Source organism: Mobula birostris, chromosome 3 (assembly GCF_030028105.1).
Source record: "Mobula birostris isolate sMobBir1 chromosome 3, sMobBir1.hap1, whole genome shotgun sequence".
In the NCBI taxonomy this organism is placed as follows: domain Eukaryota; kingdom Metazoa; phylum Chordata; class Chondrichthyes; order Myliobatiformes; family Myliobatidae; genus Mobula; species Mobula birostris.
In genome coordinates this window covers 166,300,584-166,322,827 of record NC_092372.1, presented here as the reverse complement: position 1 = coordinate 166,322,827, position 22,244 = coordinate 166,300,584, and the positions used below count along the sequence as shown (strand labels likewise).

Genomic DNA, 22,244 nt, shown 5'->3' with positions numbered 1-22,244 from the left:
TAGAGTTTGAACAGTCAATACGATGGACTCTTGACCTCACAATTTACCTCCTTATGGCCTGCACTTTATTGTTTGCCTGCACTTTCTCTGTAACACTTTATTCTACATTATTGTTCTCCAACTACTACCTCAATGAACTGATGTGATGAAATTATCTAAATGGATGGTATCCAAAACAAAGCTTTTTTTTAAAAACAGGAAACTCCATGAAAGTGGACACTTTCAATACACGCTTTTCTGACAAAATTCCATTCCTCACCCACATAGCACTAGGCAATGCAATGGAATTTTAGGTCAAACACTTTAAAATCTGCACAAGGTGACTCTGAGCAGCTGATTCCAGCCTGTCAAAGTGGCATGGTCATAGCACACAGAAGCAGGTCATTTGGCCCAACTGGGTTCATGATCTAAGTTAACACCATTGGGGAAGCTTGGCTTTCCTGATATCCAATCTCCAACTCATCTCCTGATGCCATCAAATTAGTTTTCAAACACATGACCCTGGTTATGGCTCAAATTAACTCCTGTCTCAGCAAGGACCAGGACCCACTGGAATTAGCCTATCGCCACAATAGGTCTACAGCGGATGCGATCTCATTGGCCCTTCACATGGCCTTGGATCGCCTGGACAATAAAAATACCTATGTCAGGGTGCAGTTTATTGACTACAGCTCAGTGTTTAACACAATCATTCCTATAGATTTATTTAAAAAGCTCCAGACGTCAGCCCTCTACACCTCCCTCTGCAACTGGATCCTCAGCTTCCTCCAGAAAACCACCATCTGTGTGGATTGTACGGTCTGTACGGTGTAGCAGAAAGATAGGTTAGTAGGCAGAGGGGGTGGTGTGGCTCTGGGTATAAGAACTAATGTTAAATCATTAGAAAGAGATGACATAGGATTGGAAGGTGTAGCGTCTCTATGGGTTGAGTTAAAAAATGGCAAGTGTAAAAGGACCCTAATGGCAGTTGTATGCAGGCCTCCAAACAGCAGCCAGATGTGGATTACAAATTACAACAGGAGATAGAAAAGGCATGTCAGAAAGGCAATGTCATGATAATCGTTGGGGATTTGAACATGAAAGTGGATTAGGAAAACCAGGTCAGAACTGGACCTCAGGAAAAAGAATTTGTAGAATGTCTAAGGGATGGCTTTTTAGAACAGCTTGTTGCTGAGCCCACTAGGGGATCAGCTGTGCTGGATTAGCTGTTGTGCAATGATCCAGGGGTGATAAGAGAGCTTAAGGTTAAGGAACCCTTAGGAAACAGTGATCACAATATGATCGAGTTCACATTGAAATTTGAGAGGAAAAACATGAAATCCAATGTGTCAGTATTTCAGTGGAATAAAGGAAATTACAATGGCATGAGAGTGGAGCTGGCCAAAATTGACTGGAAAGGGACATTTGCAAGAAGGACAGCACAGCAGCAATGGCTGGAGTTTCTGTGAAAAATGAGGGAAGTGCAAGACAGATGTATTCCAAATAAGAAGAAATTTTCAAAGGGAAGAAGGACATTACCATTGCTGACAAGTGGAGTCAGTGCCAAAATAAAAGCAAAAGAGAGGGCATACAAGGAAGCCAGAGCTAGTGGAAAGATAGAGGATTGGGGAGCTTTTAACAACTTGCAGAAGGAAACTAAGAAGGTCATTCGGAAGGAAAAGATGAACTATGAAGGGAAGCTGGGGACTAATATCAAAGAAGATACTAAAGGCTTTTTTTAAGTATAAAGGGTAAAAGAGTTGAGGGTAGATATAGGACCAATACAAAATAATGCTGGAGATATTGTAATGAGAGATGCAGAGGTGGCAGAGGAACTGAATGCATATTTTGCATCAGTCTTCACAGTGGACAATGTCTGCAGTATACCGGACATTCAAGAATATCAAGGAAGTGAAGTTTGTGCAGTGAAAATTACTACTGAGAAGGTGCTCAGGAAGCTTAATGGTCTGAGGGTGGATAAATCTCCTGGACCTGATGGAATTCACCCTTGGTTTCTGAAGGAAGTAGCTGGAGAGATTGTGGAGGCATTAACAACGATCTTTCAAGAATCGATAGATTCTGGCATTGTACCGGATGACTGCAAAATTGCAAATGTTACTCTGCTACTTAAGAAGGGTAGGAGGCAGCAGAAAGGAAACTATAGATCTGTTAGCCTGACATCAGTGGTTGGGAAGTTGTTGGAATCGATTGTTAGGGATGAGACTACGAAGTACCTGGAGGCACATGTCAAGATAGGCCAAAGCCAGCATGGTTTCTTGAAAGGAAAATCGTGCCTGACAAACCTACTGCAGTTCTTTGAGGAAATTACCAGGGTAGACAAAGGAGATGCAGTAGACATGGTGTACTTGGATTTTCAGAAGGCCTTTGACAAGGTGCTGCACATGAGGCTGCTTAGCAAGATAAGAGCCTATGGAATTACAGGGAAGTTACTAGCACAGGTGGAGCAATGGCTGGTTGACAGAAAACAGAGAGTGGGAATAAAGGGATCTTATTCTGGCTGGCTGTTGGTTACCACTGGAGTTCCACAGGGGTCAGTGTTGGGACTGCTGCTTTTTATGATACATGTCAATGATTTGGACTATGGTATTAATAGATTTGTGACCAAATTTGCCGATGATACAAATATAGGTGGAGGAGCGGGTAGTTTTGAGGAAACAGAGCCTGCAGAGAGACTTAGATAGTTTAGGGGAATAGGCAAAGAAGTGGCAAATAAAATACAATGTTGGAAAGTGTATGGTCATGCACTTTGGTGGAAGAAATAAAAGGGCAGACTATTATTTAGATGGGGAGAGAATTCAAAATGCAGAGATGCAAAGGGGCTTGGGAGTCCTTGGCAAGATACCTGAAGGTTAACCTGCAGGTTGGGTTGGTTGTGAAGAAGGCGACTGCAATGTTGGCTTTCATTTCTAGAGGTAAAGAATATAAGAGCAGGGATGTGATGTTGAGGCTCTATAAGGCACTTGCGAGACCACACTTGGAGTATTGTGTGCAGTTTTGGGCTCCTTATTTTAGAGAGGATATACTGACATTGGAGAGTGTTCCGAGAAGATTCACGAGAATGATTCCAGGAATGAAAGGGTTAACATATGAGGAACGTCTGGCAGCTCTTGGGCTGTATTCCCAGGAGTTCAGGAGAATGAGGGGGGGATCTTATAGAAACATTCCTAATGTTAAAAGACCTGAACAGATTAGATATGGCAAAGTTATTTCCCATGGTAGGGGATTCTAGGACCAGAGGGCATGACTTCAGGATTGAATGACATCCATTTAGAACTGAGATGCTGAGAAATTACTTTAGTCAGAGGGTGGCAAATTTGTGGAATTTGTTGCCACGAGCAGCTGTTGAGGCCAAGTTATTGGGTGTATTTAAGGCAGAGATAGATAGGTTCTTGATTACCCAGGGCATCAAAGGGTATGGGGTGAAGGCAGGGGAGCGGGTATGACTGGAAGAATTGGATCAGCCCATGACTTAATAGCGGAGCAGACTCGGTGGGCCGAACGGCCTACTTCTGCTCCTATATCTTATGGTCTTATGGATTGGAAATAATATCTCCACTTCGCTGACAATCAACACTGATGCGCTCAGGAATCTGTGCTTAGCCCACTGCTTTACTCTCTCTACATCCATAACTGTGGGCTAAGCACAGCTCAAATGCCATCCATAAATTTACTGATGATACAACTACTGCTGGCAGAATTTCTGATGGTGATAAGAGGGCGTATGGAGGCGAGATTGACCAAACGGCTAGTTGTGAACTTCAGAAAAGGTAAGACAAGGGAACACACACCATTCCTCCTAGAGGGATCAGAAGTGGAAGGAGTCAATAGTTTCAAGTTCTTTAGTGTCAACATCTGAGGATCTAACTTGGACTCAACATATCACTGCAGCTATAAAAAAAGACACAAGATCAGCTTTATTTCATTAGGAGTTTGAGGAGATTTGGCATGTCACCAAAGACATCTGTAAATACCTACTGATGTACAGTGAAGAACATTCTAGCTGGCTGCAACACCGTCTGGTATGGGGGGGGGGGCGGGGGAGTCTACTGCACAGTATCTCAATAAGCTGTAGAGAGTTGTAAACTTACTCAGCTCCATCATGGGCACTAGACTCTGTAGTATCCGGGACATCTTTAATGAACGATGCCTCAAAAAGGCGGCATCCACCATTGAGCGCACACCATCACCCAGGTCATGCCTTGTTCTCATTGCTACTGTCAGGAGAACGCACGCACTCAGTGATTCTGGAACAGCTTCTTCCCCATCTGATTTCTGAATGGACATTGAACCCATTAACACTACATCATTACTTTTTAAATTCTATTTTTACACTATATACACACACAATTCATGTTTATTTTCTAGTACTATGTATTGCATTGCCGTACAAAGACACCAAATTTCACGACATATGCAGCTGTTATTCAACCCTTCCGATCCAAGCCAACTCATCAGACCCACGAAAAACTCCGTGTCAATCGACTGCCGCGGGCTGTGATAGATACCAGCAAATCACTGCGGAGAAACACGTTACCGTCCACCCTGCACCGATCCCTCCTACCCCATGGCTGTATCTGTGTTATTTTGCGGGTTGGGGTGACAGCAACAAAACAGAATTAAAATAATTACTCACCCCTGTTCCCCGCGATTTCAAACCGTGGGGGCCGCCATGTTGTCAAAATAACTTTATTGACAACTTTAACAAAACAGAAATTGTCGAGGATCCCTGACGAGTCGGGTTTCTTCACTGAGAAAAGTAAGAGCCAGCACTTCAGGAAGAAGGTCTCTCTCTTTTCCCCACATTTCCTTTTTCTTTTTAAGATTTCCAGCATTTTCAGGGTTTAGTTTAATTTTCACTGACTTTATTAACACATACTACGAAACTCTAAATATTACTAATCATTGACTGATGTATCTTAAAATTGTTTCTTCGTTTATCTCCCAACGAGGGCCACGGAACAATAATTGTCACCGCAATTGTTCACCGATGTCCCTACTCTTCTCACCCAAAAGCAAAAAAAAAGGAGTTAATGAAATAAGACAGACGATGCTGGATATAGTAAGAAAGTCAGGCTATAGTCTTGGAGAGAGAGAAAGTTTACATTTCAGATGAATGGCTTTTCCGTTTATACTTTTTGCTATTTTGATATAGATACCGATGCGTTCCATTATATTGTTGCTCAGGATTAGTATAAATTATGTAACTGCAAAACATTCGCTCAATTCCAACTCCCGGTAAAAATTACAAAGGAATAACTTTTTATTGGGATAAGAAAATGGTAATGTAAAGAAAACTACCTGCTACAGCGTCATAAGAATATGATCTATTTGATGTTTTGTAGCCGGATCACGTGTGTCAGACATGCTCAAACTACCGGAAGCAGATCTTACATAACTTGGCTTTTGCGTATTGTTGGGTGAGTGTTTATAATTGTATTTAAAGAAAGTAATTGCACATGTTCAGAAATCAGTAGTGATAAGCATTTGTTGATTACTCGTAAATGCATTTTAATTGGTAACTATAACCGAAGTTTGCTTGTACATATTTAAAGTGAAATACCATTATGTAAGGAGTCACTTCTTTTAGTGTCTCTCATTAAATATGTCTCTCATTGAATATTATACTCTCTGTAACAAATTGTACTGAAGGCAAGAGGATGTAGACTTAAACGAATAAGAGTTATATTTATAATTGTATCCTGAAATTCCTTCTCAATTATAATTTTTCGGGATCTGGACATCTGTGGAGTTGAGAAATTGTTTTGATGTCCTGAATAATATGGTACAGGAATATAGACGACTAGTTCATGGAGATTTTAGCAACTTAACTTTCAAAGGAATAGCAGTATAAATATCTATTAATAGTTATGACCTTCTGAGTTTCCAGTTAATATGAATCAAATTTGAAGCTAGAATTTAGTTAGTGTGAGTGAAGCTATTGTGTAATCTACCTTTCGTCATTGCTGGGATACTATTGTAATAAAGGAATCTCATAGGATGATTGGCTAATTGGCACATGTTTTCTCATTACTGTGAAAAGTGGTTGCCATACTTCCTCGTTTTCAGTCTTTTTTTAAAGTTTCTTTGTACTGTATAAGCAAAAGTGCTGTAGTTGTTAGATAAGCCACAGATATGCCATGGTTGGCCTTACTTTCATTATGAGTTGGGTGGTTCAAAGAAAAACAAGATAAACATAGAAACATAGAAAACCTACAGCACAATAAGCCCTTTCGGCCCACAGAGTTGTGCTGAACATGTCCCTACCTTAGAAATTACTAGGCTTACCTATAAGCCCTCTATTTTTCTAAGTTCCATGCATCTATCTAAAAGCCTCTTAAAAGACCATGTCATATCCACCTCCATCACCGTTGCTGGCAGCCCATTCCATGCACTCACCACTCTCTGAGTAAAAAACTTACCCCTGACATTCTGTACCTACTCCCCAGCACCTTAAACCTGTGTCCTCTTGTGGCAACCATTTCAGCCCTGGGAAAAAGCCTCTGACTATCCACATGATCAATGCCTCTTCTCATCATCTTATACACCTTTACCAGGTCACCTCTCGTCCTCCGTCGCTCCAAGGAGAAAAGGCCGAGTTCACTCAACCTATTCTCATAAGGCATGCTCCCCAATCCAAGCAACATCCTTGTAAATCTCCTCTGCACCCTTTCTATGCTTTCCACATCCTTCCTGTAGTGAGGCGACCAGAACTGAGCACAGTACTCCAAGTGTGGTCTGACCAGGGTCCTATATAGCTGCAACATTACTTCTCAGCTCCTAAATTCAATTCCACGATTGATGAGCGCCAATACACCGTATGCCTTCTTAACCACAGAGTCAACCTGCGCAGCTGCTTTGAGCGTCCTATGGACTCGGACCCCAAGATCCCTCTGACCCTCTACACTGCCAAGAGTCTTACCTTTAATATTATATTCTGTCATCATATTTGACCTGCCAAAATGATCCACTTCACACTTATCTGGGTTGAACTCCATCTGCCACTTCTCAGCCCAGTTTTGCACCCTATCAATGTCCCGCTGTAACTTCTGACAGCCCACCACACTATCCACAACACCTTCAACCTTTGTGTCATCAGCAAACTTACTAACCCATCCCTGTACTTCCTCATCCAGGTCATTCATAAAAATCACGAAGAGTAAGGGTCCCATTTGTTGCCCGTACACGATGTCGCAAGACTCCTGATCGAAAGTACTTATTGGTAGTATGGAGCTGTGCAGCTGTGAAATGCTGAGCCAACAGGTGTGTGACTTCACTCACCACAACACTGAACACAACCTATGGACTCACTTACAAGGACTTTACAACTAATGTTCTCAGTATTATTTTTTTCCCTGGTAAGATGGTGATGCACTTAGAGGCAGCAGCCACTCTGGGTCCAATCAAATGTGTGTTGGCATGTTCTTAGGGTTATGACATATAGCAAGCAACTTCAACCACCAATCTTCAGATCTGAATATGGAATGTAGATTAAATTTAAAATGCAGCTCTGGACAAGGATCTGAGAGCTGTGAAAACAGCAGTTGATTAAAGGACCACACAATGTTGATTAACATTGTCTGGAGTGTGGGTGTAAATTGGGGTTGGGTTGTGAGACTTGCATGTGGTTCAAAGGAAGCATTGTAGATACGTTGTAAATTTAGAATTGTCCTTTGATCTTTAGTATATAAAATATCATGTAGTGTTGGGTCGAGCAGGCCTCTTCCTCCAAAAGGGTCTCAATATGACTCCTGGCAGCATCTATGGGAAAGAGTACAGGCGACGTTTCGGGCTGACACCCTACAACAGGACCTCCAATTCCTCCAGCATTTTGTGTGTGTTACTTGGATTTCTGGTATCTGCAGACTGTCTCTTGTTCATCAATATGACGCCTGCTGTGTCTCATTTTGTTGAATAAAAGACTACTCCATATCTACCAGCTCAGTCTCTCCAGTGACTTTGTTCAAGTGACAACAGTTGTATTTGTTCACCATGTACACCTCAGGTTGCTGTGTCACTGCTGGATGCTTAGAATTTCAAGCACTGCAGGAGCGAGTTGCTGAATGGCAATGGAGCTGGACTTTTTGCATACCATTGTTGTGTTGTCACCTGTACTTGTGCCAAAATGGTGCATGGTCACAAAAATGGTGTGAATAATTGTCTTGGACGTTTCTTATCATGATTGCAAGATCCTGTTGGACATTGGTAACATAGAATACTGCAAGCTCAGTTTGCTAGTTCATTTGGCGAAACTGACGGTGTGTGTGTCGGGGAGTGGGCTCTGAGTTATGTTGGTTGTTGAATGTACAAGGCCCATGTGCCTCTGACTCACCTGTTGCAGTTGCTGGCGTAGGAGACACCAGAACTGGCTGTTTGCTGCTGGATTTTGTACTGTATTGAGGGCTGACTGCTCTTCTGGGTGCTGCCCTCAGGTGTTTGCTCAGTGAAAGTGCAAGCTGGACCAGTACAACTCAGAGACTTGACCTATACACGAGGAATTCTGCAGATGCTGGAAATTCAAGCAACACACATCAAAGTTGCTGGTGAACGCAGCAGGCCAGCCAGCATCTCTAGGAAGAGGTACAGTCGATGCTTTGGGCGGAGACCCTTCGTCAGGACTTCGTGAGTCCTGACAAAGGGGCTCGGCCCGAAACATCGACTGTACCTCTTCCTAGAGATGCTGCCTGGCCTGCTGCGTTCACCAGCAACTTTGATGTGTGTGACTTGACCTATATTATTTTTTTCTCTTTCTTTGTGTGTGTAGTTTTTTTTTTCTGAAATCGTAAACATTTATGCAATTTGTGCTACGTGCAATGTGCTTTGTGCTGTTGGTACTGTATTTTGCACCTTGGTCCCAGAGGAACCTGATTTTGTTTGGCTATATTCATGTATGGTTGAATGATAATTAAACTTGAAATTTTGTATTTGCACAGTTTGTCTTTTGCCCATTGGTTGCTTGTCAATCTTTTTATGGAGATTTTCATTGATTCTGTTGTATTTCTTTGTTCTACTGTGAATGCCTGTAAGAAAATGAATCTCGGGGTAGTTTTTGGTGACATACATACTTTGAAAATAAATTTACTTTGAACTTTGAAAAGTCCACAATCTTTTTCCTGTATTTCCATACATAAAGTAAAAACGGCAGATACATTAGGGACATTTCAGAGACTCTTAGAGAAGCATTGGGACCCTGTGGAAGGCTCATGCAGAAATTGGAAAGTCCAAAATTGGTTTGCCTGCAGAAGACAAAGGGTAATACTTAATTTCTGCCCGTTGGCATATAAAGCAGCAATGAAGGTCCTCCATCTCTCTCTGTTCTTGGCCATCTTTTCTATTGCAACCCAGATGTAGTTCAGGTTCTTCATTTTTGCCTCAACTCTACAGCACCAAGTTGTCTTGCACATTTCCTCCACCTTTCGGGGATCCACCAGAGGGCTGTTTTTGTGATGGAGTCAGCCTCTCTACTCGTTACATGCCCATTCCATCTCCAACATTTTCTCAGGATGATTGTGGCCATGTCCTTTTGATGACAGTGAAGGAGTAGGGTGCGGCTAGAGGTCTTTCTTGGCCAGAAAATATGGAGGATCTTCCGGAGGATCGTGGTGTGAAATGACAACAGCTTGGCAAAGTCACTCTCTGTCATGCACCAGCATTCTGACCCGTACAGGAACGTGGACACAACACGGCTCTGGTACGGCTTCACCTTGGTGTGGATACTGTACTTGGTTGATCCCGATATGTTGCTCATTGATCTATTGACATTTCTAGCTTTGCTGAGTCTGTGCTGGATGTCGCCCTTGGCCCTACCAAGCTGCAGAATGATGTACCCAGGTCTGTGAATATGCCAGTGCTGGTTAAGTCGATGCCATATGCCTTGATGGGAGGAGGAGACTCTACATTGAGGATCACGGTCTCAGTCTTTTTCTGGCTGACTGAGTCCAACCTGACCACCAAAGGTACACAGGCACTGACTTTTCTCTTGCATGTTTTGGTGTGTATGTTATAGTAATGCAAGATCATCCGCAAAATCAAGCTTTTCTTTTTTTTTGTAATTTATTTTTTATTGAATTTCATCATCAAGCAAACATTTCCATAAGATGTATTTCAGATACTGTACATATATATCATATAATCATATTTGTCACAAATCTCCACATAATATTTATCTGAGGTATACACTTACAGAAAGGAGAGGAAAGAAAGAACAATGGAAAGAAGAAAACTATGTACAGAGTAGGGAGTGATTTTTTTTACAACATATTCATTGACGTATGAGAATAAAATCAGGCCTATGAGGTGTTATGTAGTTAAACCATTTTTCCAGTATGAATAAAATTGTTCCAACTTATGATTAACAGATGCTGTTATCTTCTCCATTTTGTAAATGTCCATGGTAATTTCCATCCACACGTTTAAAGTTGGACTCCCCTGTGATAACAATTTCCTGGTAACGGTCTTTTTACTGGCCATCAGCAGTACATTCATTAAATATTTATCTCTTTTCAACCATTCTTGAGGTATATACCCTAAATATATGGTCTTACTCTCTAAAGGTATTTCACATTTAAAGATGTCTTGTAGGGCATTATGTATCCCACTCCAATAGCTTTTGATAACAGGGCATTCCCAGAAAATATGATAATAGTTTGCATTTTGATTTCCACAATTTCTCCAGCAAACAAGGAGGTTACTATCATGATGGGATTTCTGAGAGGATGTAATAAAATATCTTATCAAGTTTTTCTACCTGAACTCCCTCCATTTCTATGAACTGGTACACTTTATTGTCCGGTCTTTCTTAGATATTATTATCCCTCCTTCCTTCTCCCATTTTGTTTTAATGTATGAAGTCAAATGTGTTTTAAGATTTGACAAACCCTTATACACGCTTGAAATTATTCTACTACCGTTGTCTGAATTATATGGTTTTCTAAATAGCTCTATCAGACATGTATTTGCCTTGGTTACATTTTTAACTGTCCTATTAACATACTGTCACATCTGTAAATACCGGTAAAAGTTTTGTTTTTCTATTTTCTAATAAGTGGTTCACTTTGAGCATTTCAAAACTGAACAGAGTTCCTTCTTTCATTATATTGCAAATAGCTGTTATTCCTTTAGCTGTCCGGCCCTTAAATCTAGCATCCAGTTTATTCGGTGTAAAATCCGAGTCATATGCATACCATTTAAGAATTGCAATGTCTCTCTCTAGTTTATATTCTTTTATAATAGTTTTCCATATTTTCAGAGTCCATTTCACCCACGGGTTATCAATATTATTTATGTAACTTCGTAGGTTGTTATCAGCCAAAATTGCCTGTATGGGGATGGAAAGTATCCTCTCCTCAATGTTTTTCCATTGAACAAGTCAAGGTCTTCTAAAGTAGAGAATAAAGTCTATCTGATGCCTCTCTGCTTATCTTTTGTTGTTTGATTGATATAACCCAGTCAATCACCATGTTAAACAATATAGCGGACATTGCCTGACTTCTATCTTGACTTCAAAGCTCAAATTGTGATCCCCAACTGTGCAGGTAACTTTATCATAGAAACTCTAGATAAGCTAGACAATTTTGGAAGGGATCCTGTATGATCTGAGAATTTGCCAGAGGCTCTCCCTAACAATTCTATCAAAATCCAGAAATTTACATACAGTTTTCTCTGCCGCTCTGTGCACTGCTGTATGATGTTTCACAGCACAAAGATCTGGTCGACACAGCCTCTGTTCTTCCTGAGGCCAGTTTGCTCCCCCCTCAAGCATATCAACAGCATCTGTAATCCGTTGGACAATGACTTTGGCGGGAATTTTGCTGGCCACTGACAAAAGTGTGATGTCAGCCCAGTTGTTGCAGTCACTTAGTGCTCCTTTCTTGGGGATCCTAACAAGAATTCCCTTTGTCCAGTCCTTGGATACTTGTCCCCATTCCCAGATTACAGTAAACAGTGGTTACAGGATGGCTGCTGCAACTTTCGTTTCTGCTTTGAACAGTTCAGTGTTAAGATTGTCGTGCCCTAGAGCTTTGCTGTTCTTTAATGATTAAATTGCAGCAACAATCTCTTCTTCCTTGGGTGGATCTCTGTTGATGTCAAGGTCCTCTGCTGCCTCTTGTATGCCACATTCTTCCTCTGGTGGTCTTCTATTCAGTAATCCTCTGATATACTGTATCCATCATGCTTCTTGTTCTCTTCCAGTTTTTTGCTGCTTTCTGTCTCATGGGGGTTTGGGGGTTTTAATGCTACTATCACTCTTTTCTGTGAGTGAGAGGGTCGGGGATTGTTATCATCGCTGTTTATTTCTGCGGGTGGAGATTGTTAATCATTATTTTCTGCGGGGTAGGTGGAGTTTGATGATGTCGCTGTTTTTTCAGTGGAGGGGGGAGTTTTGGAATCTGCGAGTTTTTTCTTCTCTTTTTCATGTTGGAGCAGTGGGAAGTTGATGTGTATTCTTTCATTAATTCCATGATCTATCTGTATTTCATGGCTATCTGAAGAAGACAAATATCAGAATTGTATTTTACAAGCAAACTTTGACAATAAAATGAACCTTTGAACCTTTAAAAGTAGACCATTTTTATCTCTCACGGGACCCCTGGATCTGGCCTAGAACTTCCCACATACCGATTTTGAAATCGTGTATATATTTCCCTGATCACCTTGATTGGCTGCTGCTCTGGCCTCCACTGCAAGGTCTTCCATATGGACTCTTTTATCCTTTCTTATAAGTCTTTATTTTGTTGTTAGCTTCAGTGTATGCTAGTTGAAATTTCATCTTAATTTGTGTTGACTTTGGATCTAACACGTTCTTCTTAATTTTCTGTCTTCTGAGGCTGTCCATGTTTCCTGCTGTATCAATTCTTTATTCTTCTTTCCAGCTCTGTATCCTAGACAAGCCTTGCCACTGTCTTTGCCACAGTGCGTCGATAGTGTCTATTGACACATCCCTGTCAAGGTCTTGCAAGGCCTGAAATCTGTTCTTCAGCTGAATGGTGAAGGCAGATCTCACGCTGGTGTCCTTGATCTTAACAACATCAAAATGTCTTTGTACATGTGTGCTGGTCCCAGTACTTCTCAGCCTGAGCTTCATCACTGCTACAACAAGGCAGTGATCACTATTTGCTCCTGTCTCCACCTTTACATCCTGCAAGGATTGTCTCCATATACGGTTGATCATCAAATGGTCAATCTGGTTCTTGTCACATTCATTGACTGAGCACCATGTCAGTTTGTGGATTTCACGGTTTGGAAAGAGGATCCCTCCTATAACCAGATTGTTCATGGCAAAGAATTCCACCAGTCTTTCACTGTTGTTATTCATCGTTGCACATCCATGCATGCCCATGAGCCTAGTGAATTGTGAGTTACCATTTCCTACTTTGGCATTTAGTCCTCCCATGACAATAATTATGTCATGGCACAGTGTTAACTCTGGCTCTGATTGCAGCTATCCTTTTCTTTAATGTCACTATTATTAGTTGGAGCATAGCACTGATGTAGAGTCATGTTCACTTGCTTCCCTTTCAGCCTGACTGTCATCAGCCTACTGTTGATGGGTTTCCACTCCAACAAGCACTTCTCAATGCCTTTATTCAAAATGACAACTACACTATCATGATGCTGACTATCTTCCCCTGCTGAGTATAAAACTGTTTCACTAGTTGCTGCCTTTAGTCTGCCAGACCCTGTCCGTCTTCACTAACACCCAATATATGTATGTTGGAGCAACACATTTATGCTAGCTTGCCAGTGTTGTACATTATTTGTACATTCAAAAAACCAGTTTTGGCCTTGGTCTTGGTAGTGTTCAGGGCTTCCTTCATCTTGTCAGTAGCATCCTCTCAGTTGTCACTACTGTCAGCCATGCAAGTTCTAGGTGGAGACTCAGGAATTCAGGTATAGAAAGATTCTTCATTGCTGTTTCCATAACAAATTTTATGAACAATCAGGGTCATTAGTCCAGAGCTGAACCCCCAAACCTGGAGGACCAGTGGAGCACTCTTAGTCTGGCCTTTACTCTTTGACCTGTTTGGCAAGGGTGACCCTACCAAGAGCCAAAGCACAGGGCCCTGACTCCAGCAACATAGCTGTCTGGGTAATTAATGCACACAAACCTCCAAACCCTATGACAAGGTGGTGGTGCTTTTGGAGGACAGAGGTTAATGGTGGTGTATTATTCTGGATAGGGGTCTGCAACTAGTGGTGTTCTGTGGGAATTTTACACTTTGGGAGATGCAACACATAGGAAAAATATACATTTAATGGCAGGAGCCTTAACAGCATTGATGAACAGAAGGATCTTGGGGTCCAAATACGTGGTTCCCTATAAGTGGCCACAGTTCAAAGTTTATTATCAAAGTACGTATATATCACCATATACAACTCTGAGATTCATTAAACCTGAGGATAGTATGGTAAAGAAGATCTATGACAGGCCTGCCTTCATTATTTGAAGCATTGAGTTCAAGAGTCAGGAGGTTATGTTACAGCTTTACAATTGTCTGGTGAGGGCACTCTCAGAGTATTGCATTCATTTCTGGTTGCCTCATTATAGGAAGAATGGGAAGGCTTTGGAGAAGGTGTAGAGGAAGTTTAACAGGATACTGACTGGTTTGGAGGGCATGTGCCTTGAGAAGGGTTCAAAAAGCTGGGGCTGTTTTTTTCTAGAGCAGTGGAGGCTGAAGGGATATTTAATAGAATTTTATAAAAGTTGAGCAAGGCATAGATGGAGTAGATAGCCAATATCTCTTTCCCAAGTTTTGAAATTTGAAGGTGAGAGAGGAAAAGTACAAAGATGAGTGAGGGATTTTCCTTTTGCACAGAGTGGTAGGGCCTAGAATGCATTGCGAAGGCGGGCAGTGCAGGCAGAGAAGGGAAGGATGTGGTCAATGTGTGGGGAAGAAAGATTAGATTAATTAGGTGTTATTAGTTCAATTAATTCATCACAACATCATGTGCTGAAGACCCTGCCCTATGCTGTTCTTTGCAGATAGTACTCTTTGGGATTGATTGGGATTAGGAAAATGAGAACATAGTTTAATTTCATGAAATATTTCTAATTACTCGTTGAGTGACAGAGTGGATAAGAAGCTCTTTTCTACTTGGGGAAGCAGGCAATTCTTCTCATGCCAAGCGGCCAAACAGCAAGCTGCCTCTCTAGAAGCCATGCCCTTAGAACACCAATACATGTAGTGTATTCGGATTTCAAAAAGGCAATGGATAAGGTGGCCAATTGAGGGCGTATGCGCCGGTCGTGCATGCAGCCTGTTATAGCCGTTTCAATCAGTATTCTTACTTTTTAACTTACGTTATTTTTTGTATTTTTTTTCACGGTAACATGTCGAAGCTGCACCCTCTCTAACATGCTGGTAGAGAGAGTTTTATTTGAGTTTTTAGTGCTGGAAATAGTTACATTCCAACATGTCTCATTAGCAGGACAGAAGCATGGTTGCATTGTTTATTCCAGGGACCAGCTGTTTGCGCTTATGCTGGCTGGTTTAGCGAGCAGAGCGGTGAACACTCCTGCTGAAATCTGGAGGAAAACACACAGAGGATGCAGAGGGGGAATCACAAAGTCGAGGAAAGAGGACCGGGTCGAGACAACAGAGACTTATGGAGAAGAGAAGTTCGCTGGCTACTAAAATGGACGAGTTCACAGCGCTAGCCAGGTGTCAGAGAACATTTCGGGAGTGCAGTGTGATGTGTTTCACTGGAACGGGGCTGCACGAGGACATACCCGATCAAATCTTTTCCATGGATGGCTTCCAGACTGTTCAGGCTGACCAGAAGTGCACTGAGAGCGGTAAGCGGAAAGGAGTTGGGTGCTTACTGTTCTGGTTAACAACAGATGGTGCAATCCAGGTCATATTACGATAGAGGAACGTGTTTGTAGACCGGATACTGAACTTTTTAACTGTTGGACTTTGGCCATATTCCACTGTGATACAACACTGGGCGGCACGGGAGGTAGTTCCTACCTGTGGCCATCAAACTTGCAGCTCCTCCCGTGGAGGGTCAGACACCCTGAGCCAATAGACTGGTCCTGGACTTTTTTCTAGCTGACATAGGTTGCATTTTGTTGTTTGATTGTTTGTGGTTTTTGTATTGTTATATTTATGCTCTATTCTTGGTTGGTGCGGCTGTAACGAAACCCGATTTCCCTTGGGATCAATAAAGTATATCTATCTATCTATAAAATGTTACTGCACAAGATGAGAGTTGTGACATGAAAGTAGAGAGTTGTGAGAGTTGTGATTTTAAAGATAACATAACAACATTGACAGTGAATGGACCATCTCACAGAAAACAATGATAAAAACGAGAATGTCTGCATTTGCTGGACATCCAAGGGAACACACACAGATTGCTGGAGGAACTCAGCAGGTCAGGTGGCATCTATGGAAAAGAATAAACCGTCGACATTTTGGACTGAGACCCTTCTGGATGACTTTCAGGTTGGCAAGTTATAATTAGTGGAATGCAACCATGCTGAATGCTGGAACCTTAACTAATTACAATCCATATTAATGACAGATAAAAAAATTAAATGTATTGCACTTTTTGATGATACAAAAATTTGAAAAACAAATTGTGAGGAAGGAGCAGTGTGTTTGCAAAGGAATTAAAAAATAGACTGGTTAAGCAAATGGGCAGTAATTTGGTAAGTGAAGTACAGTTTAGTAATACGAAGTTCCCTATTTTGGTAAAACTTTAGCCATAAGTAACAAAGACCAGAAAACTACCAGATCACTGTGAAAATCCATATGGTTCATCTAATCACAAACAAGAGAAAATCTGCAGATGCTTTAAAACCAAGCAACACACCCAAAAGCTGGAGGAACTCAGCAGGCCCGGCAGCATCTATGGGAAAGAGTACAGTCGAGGTTTCAGGCCGAGTCCCTTCATCAGTTAATGTTCTTTAGGGGAAGAAATCTGGAATTCTCACCCAATCTGGCCCATTCATAGCCCTAGGCCCATGAATGTAGTTGATTCTTAAATGTTGACTGCAATAAACCAGTAGATTATTCACTTCAAAAGCAATTAGGGGTTGACAATAATTGTTGGCCTTTCCAGTGGTACCCACATGCTGAAAATGAATAAATTACACTGCACTGCTGATCATTTTCTTTCAAGGATAACTGAACACAAATTATTGTCTTGAGTTGATTTTGAGATGCTGGAATTAATTTGGCAAAGATGTAATTTAAATGAACTGGGGTTGGGTGACCTCTGGGGGTTCTGGTTTCTTCCTACGTGTCAAAGACACACAGTGGGTAGGGTATTTCCCCAGTATAAGTTGCTCCAAATGTGTAGGTGAATGGTTGATTCTGGGTAAATAGATGGAAAATGTTGTGAGAATAAAATTGGTTAGTTTTGGATTAGTCTAAAAACGTCCATTTGATGGTTGGCTTGGACACCAGAGTCTGAAGGGCACTTTACCATAATTTTTGTTGATGACTCTATAAAATGAGTTACAACATATGTTGCTTTAGAATTCACTGCTTTTAATCAGGTGGTCCAGATGATTTCTGCAAACATTTCTAAAAAGAATTACTGTGTATACTGCATTTTAATTGAACTTTCTATTACATGTTAGGAAAATATTTCAAGCAAGTTCTGTTCCATGTACATCTAGAAGTCTGGTACTTAACTGAAGTAGCACAGCTGATGTCAGCCAAATAGTATTGTATAATCCAAGTTGATTTTGGGAATTCGACTGAAGACTGATCAGAAATGATCATAAAATAATGCCAGAGATCAAAGGAGTTCAAAATAAAATTTATGCTCCACGAGTTGCCATTGAATTCTAATTACCTGTCTATCAAAGTTAAGATAACTATGCTCTTTTTAGTTTACTTTTGGAATATAACAGAAAATGCTGAGAATGCTCTGCCAGGGACTGAAGTTGTTCAATATGAGAACGAGTTCAACCAGGTAGAAAAGGGCCAGATTAATGAGATCACTGTGAAATGTTGGCTTGTTCTCTCTTCTCAGGTGTTTGACATGCCAAATATTTGCAGAATTTCCAGTTTTTATTTCAGATCTTTAGCACAACCAACTATTTGCTTTTGCCTGTTTGAATATTGTTGGGATAGCAATGTTCATTTTGATATTACAACTCAGGACAATGGAAATAGCAAGATTGAAAGTATAACATTATCCATTGACCCAGCTATTTCACCTAGGCAAATGTGGCTATCAATCATTTCAAATATTTATGGGATGAAATAGGACTATTCTGCGCTTTAGAGTTTAAAGCAAAACAATTACACTCATTGCTTGAAGAACATCCTAATGGCAACAGTAGTGTGCATCACCATTGTTCCTTGCACTTAGAACCCACAACTCTTGCTTCTGGCATGTTGCACTGAGTGAGAAAGAATAAACTTTAGACCAGGGGTAAACAACCTATGGTCCGCGGGCCAGATCCGGCCCGCGAAGCTATTTTGACCGGCCTGCAAGCAAATATTGGGATACTATGCTTATCTGGCCTGTGAGCGATTTTTTTTCTCATTCTGAGTGTTTCACAAAACCACACTGATGGACATGCATGGCATCTTGTTGCACTGGCCCCAGGTTCCGTTTTGTTCCAAACCAAACACTGGTATATACGAATGATGGGAAGGCAGACTGCCTTATTAATATATATTAGATACTCTTCGTGCACGCACAGGTTTTCAGATGGGATTGTTCAAATTTGTAAACAGAAACAGCGTCACTGTGTTTTAACAAGAAATCCAAATATTTATGTGTGCCACGATACTTGTTGAATAATTCGCGTTTCGAAATAAAATCGAAGAAAAAAATTCCAGTGGCGGTGAATGCAAAACGCAGGAAGGTAGACATTGAGTGCCAAAATTTCCAAGACACTTGGACACTAGATTACTACTTCATCGAGCAAGCTGGGAAACCAGTTTGTCTCATTTGCCTAGAAAATATTGCTGTGAAGTAGGCAAATATCAGGCGACATTATGAGACCCGCCATAGTGGAAATTTTAACAAGTTTACTGGGCAAGCAAGGAAAGATGAAGTTGAGCGAATGAAGGCTAATTTCAGAAAGTAGTGAAAATGAAGGATACCCATGCCAGCTACGAAGTCTCAAAATGGATTGCAGAAAAGATGAAGCCTTTTACAGATGGAGAATTTGTCAAAGAATATTTACTGTCAGTGATGGATATTGTTTGTCCTGAAAAGAAATCTTTATTTGCATCTATCAGCCTGTCAGCAAGAACGATCACATGGCGAGTTGAAGAAATGTCAGCAGATGTTAAAAGTTGTTTAAGGGATGCCTGCAACGAATTGCATTTTTTTCAAATGCACTTGAGAGTACAGACTTGAGAGACACTGCTGAACTTGCAGAGTTTGTGCGAGGAGTGACCTCAACTTTTCAAATTTTTGAAGAGTTTATTCAATTAATTCCTATAAAGGACACGGTTACTGGAGCAGACATTTTTGAAGCTTTGTTGAAAATGATATCGGAAGTGAAACTTAATGTGTCGAAGCTAATTGGCATCACAACTGATGGGGCACCAGCAATGGTGGGGACAGAAAAAAGGTATCATCACATTGCTGCAAGGACAAATGGAAAACCTTGGAATCGCACAGAAACTGGTTAAAGTTCATTGCATTATCCAACAAGAGGCATTATGTGCCAAGTCTTTGAAATTAAAGGATGTTACGGACATTGTTGTGAAGGTGGTGAATCTGATCCTATCTCGTGGATTGAATGATCGCCAGTTTCAGCAGCTTTTGTTGGATGTGGAGGCAGAATATTTAATTATTTATGATTTTATCACTATTTAATTATTTAAGGTGCAACTGTAACAAAAACCAATTTCCCTCGGGATCAATAAAGTATGACTATGACTAGAATATGGGGACCTGGCTTATTTCTGCAATGTACACTGGCTTAGCTGAGGGTCAATGCTGGAAAGAGTATTTGCATTTCATGAAGAGGTGGCAATATTCCTTGAAAGCAAAAATGAAGATGCTTCACATTTTCATGATCCTGATTGGCTTGCAACCTTGGCATTTCTTGTGGACATTACATCTCATTTAAATAACTTGAATTTACAACTTCAAGGAAAAAAATTAGCTGATAAATGAGATGTATGGTCTTATTATGGCCATTGAAAGAAAGCTGCAATTGTGGGAGTACCAGCTTCAAAAAGGAAATTGTGCACATTTTCCCACATTTCAAAAACGTAAAGCACAAGATCCAGGCATTTTTGTGAATATGGTCCAAGAATTAAGAAAAGAGTTTTCATCTCGTTTTGCTGATTTTGCTTGCATGCTACTGAGTTCAAGCTGTTTGCTACTCCATTTGATGTGGAATTGAACGCTGCATCAGAAATTTTTCAAATGGAATTGATTGAGATGCAGTATGATGACATATTGAGATCAAAATTTCATTCTGAAGATGTGTCAGTGCTTGACATCTACAGAAAATATATTCATCCAAGTGGAAAGTATCCTAACTTAGTGGACCATGCAAAAAAGATGGCATCATTGTTTGGCAACACTTATCTGTATGAGCAATTATTTTCAAAAATGAAGCATACCAAGAACTATTTGAGAACAAGATTGACTGATGCCCATCTGGTTAATGTCTTGCTCTTGGCATCAACAAGTCTGACACCCAATATTGAGAAGCTGTCAACCAACAAACAGCACCAAGTTTCACGTTGATTTATCGACTGTTTGCATTAAAATTTTCTTTTTTTATTATACTTAATTTACCACTATTCAATGCATCATATTCATACGTTTTATGTTTAAAGATTCTTTCTGTCCTTTTAATAGATTCAAAAGATGCCTTGATTGAGAGAAATTACAACTAAACTGAGTTCTTCGATCACTAATTGGCATCCTTGGTTAAGCACAAATGATGTTCTAGCATGCGTTATTAATTTGAGGCAAAACATAACTAGATGTATTTAAATGGATAGTTCCCATATTTCAAGTTTTTTATGGCATTTATCTGGCCCACCATCCACTCATTAATACGTGATCCGGCCCACAGAGGCAAAATGGTTGCCAACCCCTGCTTTAGACTTTAAAACGTATCTTTTACTGCTTGGCCATTTTTATGTAATTGCATACACCTGGACATAATTGAGGATAAGAGAAATCATGTTCCTGATAACAGATATACAGTTATTTTCATTTGGTGGGCTGAAAGTTCAGCCTGAGCTGTCCCTAATGTTGCTTCATTGACGTGAATGTCCCAATTTTCAGAACTATTAGCATTGCCAACTTAATAAATAATTACAGGCCACCTCTGTTACATCTGTTTGGGTAGTGGAATTTGTTCTTATGTAATTCATCAAACACCACCTAGTTATTTCAGATAAGAATAAAATTTGCTTTCTCAGATTTTATGTGGAAAAATAATAATTTTTTCAATTTGCATTTCTTGAGTCATGCGCAGATAACACAGCTTTGTAATGCGGAATATCGCAATGGGACTATTTTCCAGAAATGCCATACCCCACACCCCATTATGTGGGTTTTGTCCATAGTAGAAGTAGAGTTCAAACCTTGTACAGAGTCTCTCAGGCACATATGTATGGATTTATGAGAGGGAAGGTGCAATTTTGAAGAGTCTTGAATGGGCACTTAATAGAAACTACATCCTGCATTGCTATTTTATTAGTGCTATGCTTTGAAAATCATTTTATTCAGAGTAGATGATAATTGCAACCATTTCCAGCTCTTATTACGTAGTTCAGGAAAATTGATCAGAGAGGAACGGTGTAGAGCAAGAGTTCCCAACTTGAGCCCACAACATAAAAAAGTTTGGGAACCCCTGGTTTAGGGGGATATGTGTCAAACATATGCACATACTGTAGGCGTAACTCAAGAAGGTATCTTAGTTGGCATGGATGAGTTGGGCCAAAGGGCCCATTTCTTTGCTTTATAACTTCGTTGTGTCAGTCATCCTTGTGACCCTAGTGATTTCTGTATCAGGTGGGATCATGCCATCTCCTTTTGAAGATCTGCAGGGGAATTTGATCACATTGCCATAGGGTGCTTGTCATTGAAGATTTAAAGGCACAGTGTGACAGGAAACTAAACTGGGATGGTTGCACATAGATTTCTCTATCCTTCCCCTCCCCAACTCATAAAATGTCCACCTCCTGTTTGCTAACTCCACCCTCCTTGTGTTCCTAATCCTATTCCTAACAAAAGGACTTCCCACAACCGATCCCTTTGTGAACTGCTGGTCTCCCTCTCTTTAACGCTCCCCACTC

General features: G+C 40.7%; 2 protein-coding genes across 9 annotated transcripts in view; one reads left to right on the top strand and one right to left on the bottom strand.

Moving 5' to 3' along the window:
• The window catches only part of coa1 (cytochrome C oxidase assembly factor 1), a 97,444-nt gene extending 92,693 nt beyond the window's left edge, over window positions 1-4,751 (bottom strand). Inside the window, exons 1-2 of one of the 3 annotated variants that reach the window (XM_072253627.1) lie at window positions 4,634-4,751; window positions 4,089-4,272 (exon numbers count right to left, since the gene is read on the bottom strand). In XM_072253627.1, coding sequence (XP_072109728.1) covers window positions 4,089-4,209 — 121 coding nt within the window. In that variant the 5' untranslated portion in view covers window positions 4,210-4,272; window positions 4,634-4,751. The remainder of the gene's footprint in view (window positions 1-4,088; window positions 4,273-4,633) is intronic. The other 2 variants (XM_072253626.1, XM_072253628.1) reach the window with 2 other exon arrangements.
• The window catches only part of blvra (biliverdin reductase A), a 61,983-nt gene continuing 44,432 nt past the window's right edge, over window positions 4,694-22,244 (top strand). The window contains exons 1-4 of one of the 6 annotated variants that reach the window (XM_072253617.1): window positions 4,694-4,782; window positions 5,343-5,417; window positions 7,134-7,260; window positions 9,766-9,953. In XM_072253617.1, coding sequence (XP_072109718.1) covers window positions 9,839-9,953 — 115 coding nt within the window. In that variant the 5' untranslated portion in view covers window positions 4,694-4,782; window positions 5,343-5,417; window positions 7,134-7,260; window positions 9,766-9,838. The remainder of the gene's footprint in view (window positions 4,783-5,342; window positions 5,418-7,133; window positions 7,261-9,765; window positions 9,954-22,244) is intronic. The other 5 variants (XM_072253619.1, XM_072253618.1, XM_072253622.1 and 2 more) reach the window with 5 other exon arrangements.